General features: G+C 48.0%; 1 protein-coding gene across 1 annotated transcript in view; it reads left to right on the top strand.

Moving 5' to 3' along the window:
- Positions 1-14,432, top strand: part of NEGR1 (neuronal growth regulator 1) — a 204,159-nt gene that overhangs the window by 109,728 nt on the left and 79,999 nt on the right. The window contains exon 3 of the mRNA XM_058843215.1: positions 11,645-11,770. Within this exon, the coding sequence (XP_058699198.1) occupies positions 11,645-11,770 (126 nt within the window). The remainder of the gene's footprint in view (positions 1-11,644; positions 11,771-14,432) is intronic.

Genomic DNA, 14,432 nt, shown 5'->3' with positions numbered 1-14,432 from the left:
GATATTTGCAAGCAGCCAAATCCACCAGTTGGAAAGAGCAGAAGCAAATGCCTGTCTTTAAAAAGAATGGATGGAGCTAATTTAGGAAAATTTCTGGAGACGACTGAGAAAACAACCGAGAAGGGAAGTGGCAGATTCACCCTGTGGGATTGAATTGTGAGGAGTTTGAAAGGCAGCTTTAAAGGGTTGGGAGTGAATGTTTCCTGCCAGGAAAATCTCCATTTGAAGGAGTGGATCTTTGATTGCACAGCTTTCCTAAAGGTGTCAGGAAAACCTGCAGCTGTCCACCCAAAGATTCCAGGGCAGCAAAGGCCGTGGGTCCCTTCCCTGGCAGGGCTCAGGGACAGGAGGGGACAGGAGGGGACAGGAGGGGACAGGAGGGGACAGGAGGGGACAACCCTGGGGACAGGAGGGGACAGGAGGGGACAGGAGGGGACAGCCCTGGGGACAGGAGGGGACAGGAGGGGACAGCCCTGGGGACAGCTCTGGGAACAGGAGGGGACAGGAGGGGACAGCTCTGGGGACAGGAGGGGACAGCTCTGGGGACAGGAGGGGACAGGAAGGGACAGGAGGGGAGAGGAGGGGACAGGAGGGGACAGCCCTGGGGACAGGAGGGGACAGCTCTGGGGACAGGAGGGGACAGCCCTGGGGACAGGAGGGGACAGCTCTGGGGACAGGAGGGGACAGCTCTGGGGACAGGCTCTGGGAGGGCTTTTCCAGCCCAAAGGACTCTGTGATTCCCTGATTCCCTGATTCCCTGATGATTCCCTGATGATTCCCTGATTCCCTGATGATTCCCTGATTCCCTGATTCCCTGATGATTCCCTGATGATTCCCTGATTCCCTGATGATTCCCTGATTCCCTGATTCCCTGATGATTCCCCGATGATTCCCTGATTCCCTGATTGATTCCCTGATTGATTCCCTGATGATTCCCTGATTCCCTGATTCCCTGATGATTCCCTGATTCCCTGATGATTCCCCGATGATTCCCTGATTCCCTGATTGATTCCCTGATTGATTCCCTGATGATTCCCTGATTCCCTGATTCCCTGATGATTCCCTGATTCCCTGATGATTCCCTCTCCCTCTCTGCTGTTTCCTTTAAACCCAGCCCTGTGACATTCCCTGGTGGCTCCTGGGAGCAGGTCTGGCAGGGAGATCCATGAGGAATCTCCTTCCAGCACCACCACAGTGCAAACCAGAGGCTGAAATTGCCGTTTGCTGCACGTCAGGGCAATAAAACAGCACAAGATCTTTAGCTCCAGACGAGGAAACCACAGCAAAATCAAACCACAGAGCATTGATTCGTAATCCAATCCCATCATATGACTCCAGCTCCTATTATACCCACTTATCACAGGTCTTTTATCCCAGCTACTCAGATAAAAGCTGGGAATTTGAGCAGGCAGCACAGCACAGCCCCATGGGTGAATTCTGAATGTTGTGCTCGAGGAGATGCACGCTCAGAGCCTCCTCTTTCACTGCACATTTTGGTTTTTTTGTTTTTTTTTTTTATTCCCCCCCCCACCTGATGTTTTGAACATTTCTCCCTTCAGGTTAATATGTTGGTTTATAAGGAAAGGATTAAACAAAAATCTCACGAGAGAGACGTGAATTGGAATGTGAGTGTGCAGATTTGAATGGATAAAGAGGCACTTCAGGAGCTGGATAAAACCAGAGCATTCCTAAGCCTCTGATTCCAAACCTGCCTCAAGGCCAGCGGTGCTGGAGACGTTACAGGGAGCAGAATAAACAGCTGAAAATTGCTTACTTAGAAAAAGCTTTGTAATACCAAAGGCTCAAGTAGAGAATTGTAAGGGAGTTATTCTGTTGACCCCTGTGGATTACTTGTTTTGTTGTCTCTAGGATTCAGAAATGTTCTTATTTTATTTAGACTGCAATTTTAATCATCTCCACTTTGCATTTAAAATATGATATTATTTCCCCTCCTATCATCTGTAAGAGAAAACGGGGAAATTTCCTTAATAGTTGGCAGATTAGCTTTGTTATGTAAAACAGATCCTGGCAAAAGGAATTATAATTAACACAAGTTCCATTACACAGTGAAAGGGTTGGTTTGGAGAAAAAGCCTTCGAAACCCCTCAAAGCAGAGCCTTTGTTTTGTGCTCCCACTGAACTGGATGGAGTCAGCACGCCCAATTTATTTTTTATTTATAAATTAATATTTATATTAATTTATATATATATTTATATATTAATAAATATATAATTTCTATATATATTTTTATATATTTATATATTTTTTAAATATATAATAAATATATATATAAATATATAAACATTTATATATTTAAAATACAATTTATATTTTATTTTTTTTGGCCATAAATATTCCCAAATCCCTGGATGTGATAAAAGCAATCTCTGAGTGGAACTTTCCTGGGCCCAGGTTTGGGGTTTGAAAGCTGTGGCCAATTATTTCCTTCATAACTCTGCTCAGCACAGACACCCAGAGCCGTTTAGGAACAAGAAATCATTCCTTGTTAAAGCTGCCATTGATTTCTGGAAGCAAGCTGCTCCTGCTCGCTCACAGGATGGGAAACAACTTCCAGGACACGCCCTGGCATCCCTGAGATCTTGTGGAAAGCTTTATTTCTGTGCTCTGGGGCTCTCACTGCCCCATGGACGCGTTTCCACTGCCTTTGTTATTTGGGGGGATTTATTTGGGATAATGTGACTGTGACAGCACTTCCCTGGCAGGGTGGGAGGCCCTGGGATGGAATTCCCAGAGCAGCTGGGGCTGGATCTGTCACCCCACTGCCACTGGGGCTGGATCTGTCACCCCACTGTCACCAGGGCTGGATCTGTCACCCCACTGTCCCTGGGGCTGGATCTGTCACCCCAATGTCCCTGGGGCTGGATCTGTCACCCCACTGTCCCTGGGGCTGGATCTGTCACCCCACTGTCACCTGTCCCTGTCCCTGGATCTGTCACCCCACTGTCACCTGTCCCTGGGGCTGGATCTGTCACCCCACTGTCACCAGGGCTGGATCTGTCACCCCACTGTCCCTGGGGCTGGATCTGTCACCCCAATGTCCCTGGGGCTGGATCTGTCACCCCACTGTCCCTGGGGCTGGATCTGTCACCCCAACAGGAGCTGGAGTTGGATCTGTCACCCCACTGTCCCTGGGGCTGGATCTGTCACCCCAATGTCCCTGGGGCTGGATCTGTCACCCCACTGTCCCTGGGGCTGGATCTGTCACCCCACTGCCCCTGGAGCTGGATCTGTCACCCCACTGTCACCAAGGCTGGATCTGTCACCCCAACAGGAGCTGGGGCTGGATCTGTCACCCCACTGTCCCTAGGGCTGGATCTGTCACCCCAACAGGAGCTGGGGCTGGATCTGTCACCCCAACAGGAGCTGGGGCTGGATCTGTCACCCCACTGTCACCAAGGCTGGATCTGTCACCCCAACAGGAGCTGGGGCTGGATCTGTCACCCCAACAGGAGCTGGGGCTGGATCTGTCACCCCACTGTCCCTGGGGCTGGATCTGTCACCCCACTGCCCCTGGGGCTGGATCTGTCACCCCACTGTCCCTGGGGCTGGATCTGTCACCCCAACAGGAGCTGGGGCTGGATCTGTCACCCCACTGTCCCTGGGGCTGCATCTGTCACCCCACTGCCCCTGGGGCTGGATCTGTCACCCCACTGCCCCTGGGGCTGGATCTGTCACCCCACTGTCCCTGGGGCTGGATCTGTCACACCACTGTCACCAGGGCTGGATCTGTCACCCCACTGTCCCTGGAGCTGGATCTGTCACCCCACTGTCCCTGGGGCTGGAGCCATCGCTGCCATTCCAAAGCTGAATCTGTGGGAATGTGCTCTCCCATCCTTTGTAAGTGCAGGGATGGAGCTGCTGCTCGTTCTCCTGCACTAAAACCCCGCTGAAATCCCGTTTTGGGGACAATGCCCTGCTCAAAGTGTCGCTTTCCCCATCAGCAGCTGAGGCTGGGCTGGGTCCCTGCTGGGAAGAAGCCAAAATCCCCAAATCCCGCTGGTTTTCCTGCAGAGCCATCTGGAAGCTGCTGGGTGCTGTGGAATTCTCTGGAATTCTCCCCGTGCTGCCTCTGGTCAGGCATCCAGGCCTGCTGGGCAGAACACCTCTGACAGGAATTCAGAATATGAATATTAATGGTGCCATTAATCCCCATTAACACCAGCAGTTCCCATGTCACTGCAATGTCAGGAAGATTAAATCACACCACTCCCAACACGTTTCTGTGGGATGGGGGCAGCTCTGCAGCAGCTCAGGAGGAGGAATTAATAATGTGGAAAGCAATTCCAGGTTTCAGTGTTGGATAATCATTACTAATTTCTAGGCTCTGTGGTGAGAACAAAAATAAATACTGAATAAATTCATATCCAGTGACTTAATCCAGGGAACAAGCTTTGCTCCCCTGGAGTGAGTGGAGGTGCTGGGAAGTTGCTCAGGATGTATTTGTGTTCTGTACAGCCAGAGATCCATCATCTCACCACCATCACCTGCCAACAGGAGCTGAATAATTTAATTTTAACATTCATTTTAACATTCATTTTAACATTAATTTTAGTGCTGAGCCCTGCAGAGCCCAGCCTGACAGAGAGGGGATCCCCATCCCCACTGCCAGGGATCCAGGGGCAGCCCCAGCTGCTCTGGGAATTCCATCCCAGCTCCTCGCCATCTTCCCAGTCAGGAATTTCTTCCAAATATCCATCTAAATCTATCCATTCCCAGCTTAAAGCCATTCCCTGTGTCCTGTCCCTCCATCCCTTGTCCCCAGTCCCTCTCCAGCTCTCCTGGAGCCCCTTCAGGCCCTGCAAGGGGCTCTGAGCTCTCCCTGGAGCTTCTCCTCTCCAGGTGAGCACCCCCAGCTCTCCCAGCCTGGCTCCAGAGGGGCTCCAGCCCTGGAGCAGCTCCAGGTTGAATTCCCTGAGGATTTGGAGTCGATGCTCCTTGGGGTCCCTTCCAGCTCCCAATATTCTGTGGGTCTGTGCTCCTGGAACAGGTGGGAGAGAGCTGGGGCTGGGAGGAGAGGACCAGGAGCTGCTTTTCACATCAGAGCAAAACACTCAAAATGGGAAGTAAGCAGAGCCATATGGTTGGGATACAGAGGAGGGGGAGTGATGCAGCCAGAGAACTGTCAAGGGAAATTATTTTAATAACTATCTTGGGAAAACGATGTAAATCTGTCATTCAGGCTCACTGGAGAGAGACTGAACCTGTAGAATTCTCCAAAAGGAAAAATGCAGTTATAAGAAATCATCTCAAATCATTACAGCTCTTTTATTTAGCTCCTGTGACAGCACAAGCAGCAACAGGTATATCACTGTTTACCTGTCACAACCCTCTAATATTCTCATTTTGCCTGTAAGGAGCAGTGATGAGGTTTTACCTCTAATTTTCTAGTCTGGAATTCTTTTCTTGGCACTTTGTGTGTGGCAGAAATCCTTCAGTGAAAATCCCTTTGCCCCCTTGGGTTGGAATTTGTGTTTAAAAGCTGCACATCCCTGCTGGGGTGTACAAACCCCCCCGAGGGGAGATCCAGCCTGTGGGCCAGGGAGGGATGGAGCTGGGCCGAGGGGTTAGGGTGGATTTTAGGGAAATCTGGGCACTGTCCAGAGCAGCAGGAGCACAGGGTGGGATCTCTGGGGGGTCCTTGCAGGGCCAGGGCTGGGAATGATGAATATCCAGCTCAGGATATTCCATAATTCTCCAATTCTCTGACTCCAAACTCTCACAGCCCCTTCAGCAGCCTGCACAGCCTGGGTGCAGCTCTTCCTTTGTCTGCCAGGATAAAGAAAGGGAAGTCTGAGTTTGTTTTGAATTATTACATTTTATTGCTTTTCTGGCTGAGCAAACCATGCTGCTCTCGCTGCTGGCTGGAAGCTGAGCCTCGCAGGACTGGGGTTGTGGTGTGGCAGGGGGAGCAGTGGGGTTTTAGGGGATAATGTGTGTGTCCTTATCAATAACAGCAGCTTTTTGACACCTTCTGGAGGAGCAGGGCCCGAGGCTGATGGCACAGGAGGAAGGAGGAGCTGGGGATGGTTTTGGCAGCCCGGGGAAGGTTGGAGGGGTTTGCTGGTGCCTCACTGAGGGCAGGGATCCATCTGCTGGGGTATTTGTGGGGTTTTGCTGCTCTTCCTTTGGCCTCTTTCACTCTGCAACTCCTCAATCACAGAGATCTTCAGGAGATTCCTGGGACCAGGAGGTTTTAGAGATGTTCAGACTGGTTTATTGAGATTTATTCAGGCTATGTTTTTAACTGGCAAATGTTCATCCTGTCCCCCCCAGCAGTCCCTTTCTCACCCTGGGTAAACTCCTCTTCTCTTCTCTTCTCTTCTCTTCTCTTCTCTTCTCTTCTCTTCTCTTCTCTTCTCTTCTCTTCTCTTCTCTTCTCTTCTCTTCTCTTCTCTTCTCTTCCCTTCCCTTCCCTTCCCTTCCCTTCCCTTCCCTTCCCTTCCCTTCCCTTCCCTTCCCTTCCCTTCCCTTCCCTTCCCTTCCCTTCCCTTCCCTTCCCTTCCCTTCCCTTCCCTTCCCTTCCCTTCCCTTCCCTTCCCTTCCCTTCCCTTCCCTTCCCTTCCCTTCCCTTCCCTTCCCTCCCCCTCCCCTCCCCTCCCCTCCCCTCCCCTCCCCTCCCCTCCCCTCCCCTCCCCTCCCCTCCCCTCCCCTCCCCTCCCCTCCCCTCCTCTCCATCACTCTGCTGGTTATAAAATGAATCCAGGGGGGCAGTGCTTTTAACCAGGTGAAATCTTGGATTATTTTAACCTTTGACTGTTTTCATATTTATGATCCTTCTTCTTTAGCCCCATCCAGCCTGGCCTTGGGCACTTCCAGGGGCAGCCAGGGCTCCTGTGGGCAGCCTGTGCCGGTGCCCAGGAAATAAAGGAGAATCTCAGCTGTTTTCTGGTGCAGGATGGAAATCCCTGCCCACCCCTGTGTGTCACTGAGCCCCAGCAATGGGGCCCTGCTCAGCCAGCACTCAGTGCCCAGCTGGGAGGGCTTTGGCTCCAGCCACCAGGAGGTTGCTTTTTTTCATCATTATTTTTGCCCTTTGTAACTTTTTGGCTCCATTTCCATGATGAAAGCGTTGGCAGAGCTTTGACTGCAGAGCGTTGCTGGCTGGAAGGAGCTTGTGGAGTGGCTGGAAGCTTTTCCAGGGAGTGGGGAAAGCTGAGCTGCACCTCCTGCTCCTCCTGCTCTGTGCTCCAGGAATGTCCCAGTGGGACAGCTCAGCTTCCCTGGCGGGAGGAAAGGCAGGAAGGCACAAATCTCATCCCAGGATGTGTTTGCATCACTCATTTGGTGCAGAATTCCCAAATGGGATCGTTCCTGCTCCACTCGTGCCCTGACAATGGCTCCAAATTGGTCTTGTGAAAAACGAGGTTCACATCATTTTTATAGAATTTAAAAGTTTAATAAAAAAAAAAACAATTAGGAGAAAAAATAAATTAAAGTATACAAATACAGCCGGGTGTCTCTGCATTCACCTTACTAACAAAGGATTGTCTCTTAAAAACAGAATCCTACTACATATCCATAAATTCTCATACATATTCATACATTCTTCTTAGGATCTTTGGGGTTCTTCTCTTTAGTTTTTCTTTTGCCCCCTTCCCAATAGATCAATCCTCTTGGTGCCATCGAGATTTACATTCCCTGATACCAGAAATGCAATAAATTCCTCCCCCAGAGTTCTGGTCACTGCTGTCTTCATCTGGATAAGAGAGTTTACAAATGCAGGAGTTCTCCAGCTGTTTTTATTTCCTCAGTCTTTGGGTTATACAAACAAAAGCAGTTTTTTATTTTAATACTCTGCCATAGCCTAACATATATGTATTATACTACTATTTCTAAATTTCATCACTAACAGAAATAAAGAAAACTATATTAATACAACAAAATTTCTCATTCTTATACACATAACATTCATTTTAATATTTGTGAAAAGCCAACAATATAAAATGTATCTCTAACAGTCTCAGATAAACTGACCACAGAAACCAGGTGAAAATAAAGTTCAGAAGATCAGTGATGTCCCATGAATTCCCAGAGATTATGGTTACACTGCTACGGATATCAAAGAGCAAAAGATTCATCCCAAACTTAGGAAAGCTCCACTTCTGTCAGAGCTTTTGTCACGCCTCGGCGCTGACAGGAATTGGAAATAAATGAAGGCTGGAGATCAAACCATTTCTCTTCCCAGCCCACCCATCATTTATTTCCTCAGCCCCACTTTGCCAAAGCTGCTGTGTTTGAGACAAATTGTGTTTAATTAGGAGGAGGTGGAGACCTTTAGGCAACGCTCTTCAATCACAGTGCCTGGAGGAACTAATCATGGAAATGCAGAATAAAGGGGCTGGGAGCTGTCAGAAGGGAGGGAGGGCTGCTGCCAGCACAGGCTGGGGGCTCCTGCTGGAAAATCTCCTGATTCCAAATCTGTGTTCAAGTCACTCTGGAAATTGTGTTTGTGGTGGGGGCATTTCCCAGCTCTGTAAATATTGAGCTCATCTGAGTATGAAATGAAAAAAAATATAAAAAGTATAGAAAGCAAAGCAATTTTCAGTAAGCATTGATAAATTATTTTACCACCCTAAAAAGCACAGTTATCTTTTTTTATGATTGATACTTGGCATGCAAGATGTTCAACTACACAAAGGAGTGATAATTTTTGGAGATGTTTGGTGTTGTTTGGTTTGAAATGGTTTGGAGAGGTTTAGGGTTGGGTTTAGTTTAAAATCAGGGGTTTGGGGTGTGGCATTGGTGTTTAGGGGATCAGGGCTGTTTCCAGGGCATTCGGGGATGGGCTGCTGCAGGGAACTGGGGGACTGCTGGGGGACAGGGGAACTGTGGAAGTGTGGAATTATAGAACTGTGGAAGTGTGGAATTGTGCAATTGTGGAAGTGTGGAATTGTAGAACTGTGGAAGTGTGGAATTGTGCAATTGTGGAATTGTAGAACCGTGGAACTGTGGAATTGTAGGATTGTGGAACTGTGGAATTGTGGAATTGTGGAATTGTAGAACTGTGGAATTGTAGGACAGTGGAATTGTGGAAGTGTGGAAGTGTGGAACTGTGGAATTGTGGAATTGCAGACCTGTGGAACTGTGGAACTGTGGAAGTGTGGACCTGTGGAATTGTAGAACCGTGGGACTGTGGAATTGTAGAACTGTGGAAGTGTGGAACTGGACCTGTGGAATTGTGGAATTATAGGACTGTGGAAGTGTGGAATTGTGGAACTGTGAAAGTGTGGAACTGTGCAATTGCAGAACTGTGGACCTGTGGAATTGTAAAACCATGGAAGTGTGGAATTGTGGAATTGCAGAACTGTGGACCTGTGGAATTGTAGAACTGTGGACCTGTGGAATTGTAGAACTGTGGAAGTGTGGAATTGTAGAACTGTGGAATTGTGGAATTGCAGAACTGTGGAAGTGTGGAATTGTGGAATTGCAGAACTGTGGACCTGTGGAATTGCAGAACTGTGGAATTGTGGAAGTGTGGAATTGTAGAACTGTGGAAGTGTGGAACTGTGCAATTGCAGAACTGTGGAACTGTGGAATTGTAGAACTGGAAGTGTGGAAGTGTGCAATTGCAGAACTGTGGAATTGTGCAATTGTAGGACCGTGGAAGTTTGGAACTGTGGGGGGTGCCAGCCCAGCCAGGCCCTCCTGGGTCACATCCCTGACAAGGAACCCCAAAATCCCCCCTCCCAAACCTGGGCCCCATTTATCCAGGGCTCTCAGCTGCTCTGCAGGCAGCCTGTAAATCCTGATCTCAGGTCTCTCCTGAGCCCTCTCTTCTCACAGCTCAACATCCCCAGGTCTCTCCATCTTCTCCTGCAGCAGCTGCCCAGGCCTGCAGTCACACCCTGTCCAAAAAGGGAAGCTTTAAATTCAAAACATTGTGCAAAAAGGGAAGGGTTTACTTTAAAACAGTAACATTAAATCAATGCTTTAATTTAACATTAAAAAAGAAAAAGCCAGATGACTGCAAAGCACTTTCCATGTTGGATCCCAGCACCGAATTTACTTGGGAGCTTAATTCCTCTTTCATCTTTGTTTATTATCTCATTTCTTTGCCCTTCCATTAATCCATTTACTGAATAAATGCTTATTTGCTGCTTTATTTAATTTTTTCCTGACCTTCAGAGCTCCACGTGATCTGGGTGGGAGGCATGAGCTGTTGAGGTGGGGAGCAGCTCTGTGATGGGTTTAATGTGCAGAACAGATTTTAAATGCCAAATCTGCTCCTAGATCAGAGTCTTTGGAGGTGTAGGAAGAAATACGGATGCAAAACAAACATTTTTTAATTCTTAATAAATATTAACGCTCCATTGTGATGCTGCACATACATTTGAGTCATAATTACTAAATTCCACAGATTTTAGTGATCTGAATGTAATGATCCCTATCAGCCAGTAAAGAGCAAAAATTAGCAGTGTTTCTGATACAGCAGAAATCCTGATTTATCTCAAACTGTGAGGCTCCAGAAATGCTCTGGAAGCCAATTTCTATCCTGGGAAGGATGAATTTCCTAGGAAATGACTGTCAATAATAACATCCCCGATTTGCCACGAGCCCCAGATCAGGTTGTGTCACTTCTGTCACTTGCCAGGATTACACTGAGCAGCAGGGCTGCAGCTCTGGGCTTATTTGGGGGTTATTTTAATTAATGGACCTCTCAGATTCATTTCTTTTCTAATTCTATTTTGGAAATGCATCGATGCTGTGACCTGCTCAGTGTCATTGTAACGAGACTTACAGACATCTTCAACGAGCTTTGATTTAATTTCCTCGCTGAAAAGCCCAGATTAAAGAAGAGCCCAGTCAATTAGGAAAGGAACAAAGCTCGTACTTAAGAGGAAATCACTTAATCTGCAGCAAGTCTGGAAAATTCTCCACCTTCTACCATGTCACAGCTCAAATCTTCCCTCAGAAAGATGGGAAAGTTCCTGATGGGAAGCCCCAAAATGCAACAAAAGGCTGCACATTCCATGTGGATCAGATCTTCATGGCTTCAGCAGAACCTGCAGGGGCTTTGTGGCTGTGTGACAGCCTGAGCTGGGCTGGAGCCCCTCTGGAGCCAGCCTGGGAGAGCTGGGAATGTTCACCTGGAAAAGGATCCAGGGTGGAGCTCTGTGCTCTGCAGCCTCTCAGGGGATGTACAGGCACAGCTTTGGGTGGGGGCATTTGGGCTTGGACACAGCAAAATCAGGCAGGAATTTGGGAGAGAAAAGCTGGGCAGGCACTTGGGTTAGGAGAATGGACGAGCCCCAAAACAAGAGGAAACAACAAAATAAATCTGTTTTAGTCCTCTCTGCGAGCAGCTTGGACTCTCCAGGTGCACACAGAGTGGCTGGAGCAGCACCATTCATTTTTAAAAGCACCAGAAAAACCTAATTCTGTCCTCTTTGCAAACTGTCAGGAGCAAGCTCAGCCTTCCCTTGAGCAGGAGCATCCATCCTGCCGGAGCTCTCCCGCAGCTCCTGCTCTAGGAGAGGAAACTGCTGCTCTTTGTTTGTGGTGTTTGGAGTCCTGGGTGTGATGGGGAGGGCTGTGCTCCCCTAAATGAGGTCCTGCAGTTCCCCCCAGCCCTGCCTGAGCTGAGGCAGCAGCTCCCCTCACCCTGTCCCTGTCTCCTTGCAGTCTCTCCCAAGATATTCCGGATCTCCAGCGACATCGTGGTGAACGAGGGCAGCAACGTGACGCTGGTGTGCCTGGCCACGGGGAAACCAGAGCCCTCCATCTCCTGGAGACACATCTCCCCCTCGGGTGAGTGCCAGGGCTCGGGGAGCTGGGAACCAGGACAAATCCCATTCTTTATCCATAAATCTCACATTTCTACAGCTGTCAGGGACACCGTGTTAGACTCTCCTGGGGTGGTGAGTGTTGGAGTCTGAGATACAGACTGTGTGCCCTTGTTTTTAATATTTAGTTCTGAGACTCAAAGAAACACTGGATTTCATAGAATATGAAATTCATGAGCGTGTTTTCATGGTGATACATGAAAACAAATGCTAAAGTTAGATAAGAAAGGTAGGTGTGTAGATTAGAAAGTTTCTTAAATCACTGGGTGAAAAAGTTAGTTTAGAGAACAGGAGACAATATGGAGGATTTAGGGTGTTGTCTCTTGTCCTTCTTCTTTCTTCTTCATGTTCTTCTCCTGGAGGTTTTTGGGTAATAGTCAGTGATTGGATAGAAAATGCCGCAGTGCATCACAGAGGTGATGGGTCATTGGGTCATTAAGAAAAATAATATACGTGTCTATTGTTAATTGGATAAAAATAGGTATAAAGATAAAAGAACTGCGTAGATCGGGGCCATTTTGTGCATCAGACACGAAGTGTGCCACAAGGCCTTGTTTGTACCATCAGAAGAAAGAAATGTTCCAAATTGCAAAGATTAACCTTGTGACCAGCCTGGAGAGACCTGGTAAGTTTTGTAAGGATCCTGCAATAAACACGAGAAACAAGATTCTAACGAGCTCGAGAGTTTTCTTCAAATCATAAAGACTGAGATAAGTGGAACTCCCCACGAGGGAGGATCCCAGAAGAATTCAGCCCAAAGGAGGCTGAGAGACCAGAGAAAAGTTATATCCACAGAGAATTGAGCCCAAAGGAGGCGAGGAAAGAGAAATTACAGTGAGTTTGTTGCCACTCAGTGCATTGGTTAGAGGAGCATTGGTTGGGTGTGTGTGTGTCTTTCCACAGGGGTTTGCATCTTTTCTTTGTGGATTCTCATGGGACAGACCTGTTGTTATTACAGGTGTAATCTGTTTTTCTCTGCCACAATAAGTTGTTATGCAAACTGATTTTCGTTCTTCTGATTTTTTCACATGAGAACTTACAAGCTAGCTGCTAGTTTATCTAGAGTAGCAGGGCTTAAACTATATCCTAGAGGTTGCTTTTTGATAATATCTAATATATTATTTATATATATTAATAATAATAATAATAATTATTAATAATCTAATATATATTATACCTAATATAATATCTATTTTAATAATATCTCTACCTCTAACAGAGGAATGAGGACCCTAAATATGGATATATGTCTTTACATGTGTGTAACACAGTCATGGATCAAACAGTTCCAGGTAAAATCCAAGCAAGGATGAAACGAGGAACACGTGGGGCTCTCTGGAAATGGGAAATGGGAGAGTTGAACTCAGGACCAGGTTTAGTTTGCTGTCATTTCTTCCACTGCTGCAGGGTGGGATTTTTGGGGTGTCAGGGCTGGGAGCTGGAATTCTGATCCTGCTGGGTCCCTCCCTCAGGATCCTGCAGGATTCCACACCACTGAACCATTATTCCATGATCCAGTTTATCAGAATGGCCTTGCTGAATGAATGAAAGGATGTGCATGAAAAACTGTGAACAAAACAGCAGCTAAAATATCCCTGCTGTTTGATATTTCCATTTATCCCTCTGGATCCTGGTAAGACACTGAAAGGAGAGGCTTTGGCTGATGTCAGAGCCTTGTCCCCACTGAAGCTGCTCCCTGTGAGCAGAGCAGGGGCCCTGGGGAGATCCCTGCCCTGGAAATGAGGATTTTGTGCTCCCAGAGCTGCTCCCAGCCCTGCCCAGGCTGGACTGGAACTGCACTGGTTCCCTCACAGGACACAGCAGCTGGAACTGGCTGAGGCATTTCTTTGCTCCCCCAGCCTGTACAAAATCCATGTAATTACAGGCAAGAAGGGCTCCATGGGCTGCCAGAGCCTCTCATCATCCTGAGGAACAGTTTGCTTTACAAAGCAAGATCTGGGAAAAAAACTCTCACTTTTGACCTTTAAAACAATGCCAATGAATTGGGCTTGAAGTGTCCATCAAGGGACTGGAGGAAAAATTCAGTTGTAGCAGAAAATGGATTTTAACTAAATGTCAAATAAAATTTTATTGGAAACTCTGGTGATACTTTGGATTAATGGCTTAAAGCTTTTGAGTGGCTGCAGAAAGGAGCTGGGGTGATGTTCCTGGAGAGGGAGAAGGAGGAAAGGAGGATGACTGCACTCAGGCTGGAGCAGGGGCTGAGGGGGAGGCAGAGCATCCTCATCTGCAGCTCAGCAAAATGAAGAGGTGGCACCTGGGGACAGTGGGGACAGTGCTGGGGAACAGTTGGACTCCAGGGCCTCAGAGGGACTTCCCAACCCAAACAAATCTGTGGAAATCAGTGCAGGGAAGCAGAAGGGTTCCAGTGACCCCCCTGATGTGCTCCCATCCAAGCTGGCCTTGGACACTTCCACCCCCAGAATCCTGGGATTCTGTGCCTGGTGATTCCCAGCTGGGTCTGGAGAGGGAGAACACGGCTCCACATCCTCCGTGCTCAGAAACCCTGTCCCTGAGCTGGGAGCAAGCCCAGCGTTCCCAGGGAATGCTCTGTGCCCCAAATCCAGCGGGAATTTCCCATCCCAGCTCCGTGCTCAGGTGCAGCC

Source organism: Poecile atricapillus, chromosome 7 (assembly GCF_030490865.1).
Source record: "Poecile atricapillus isolate bPoeAtr1 chromosome 7, bPoeAtr1.hap1, whole genome shotgun sequence".
NCBI lineage: Eukaryota > Metazoa > Chordata > Aves > Passeriformes > Paridae > Poecile > Poecile atricapillus.
This window is presented reverse-complemented; position numbering and strand designations above follow the sequence as displayed.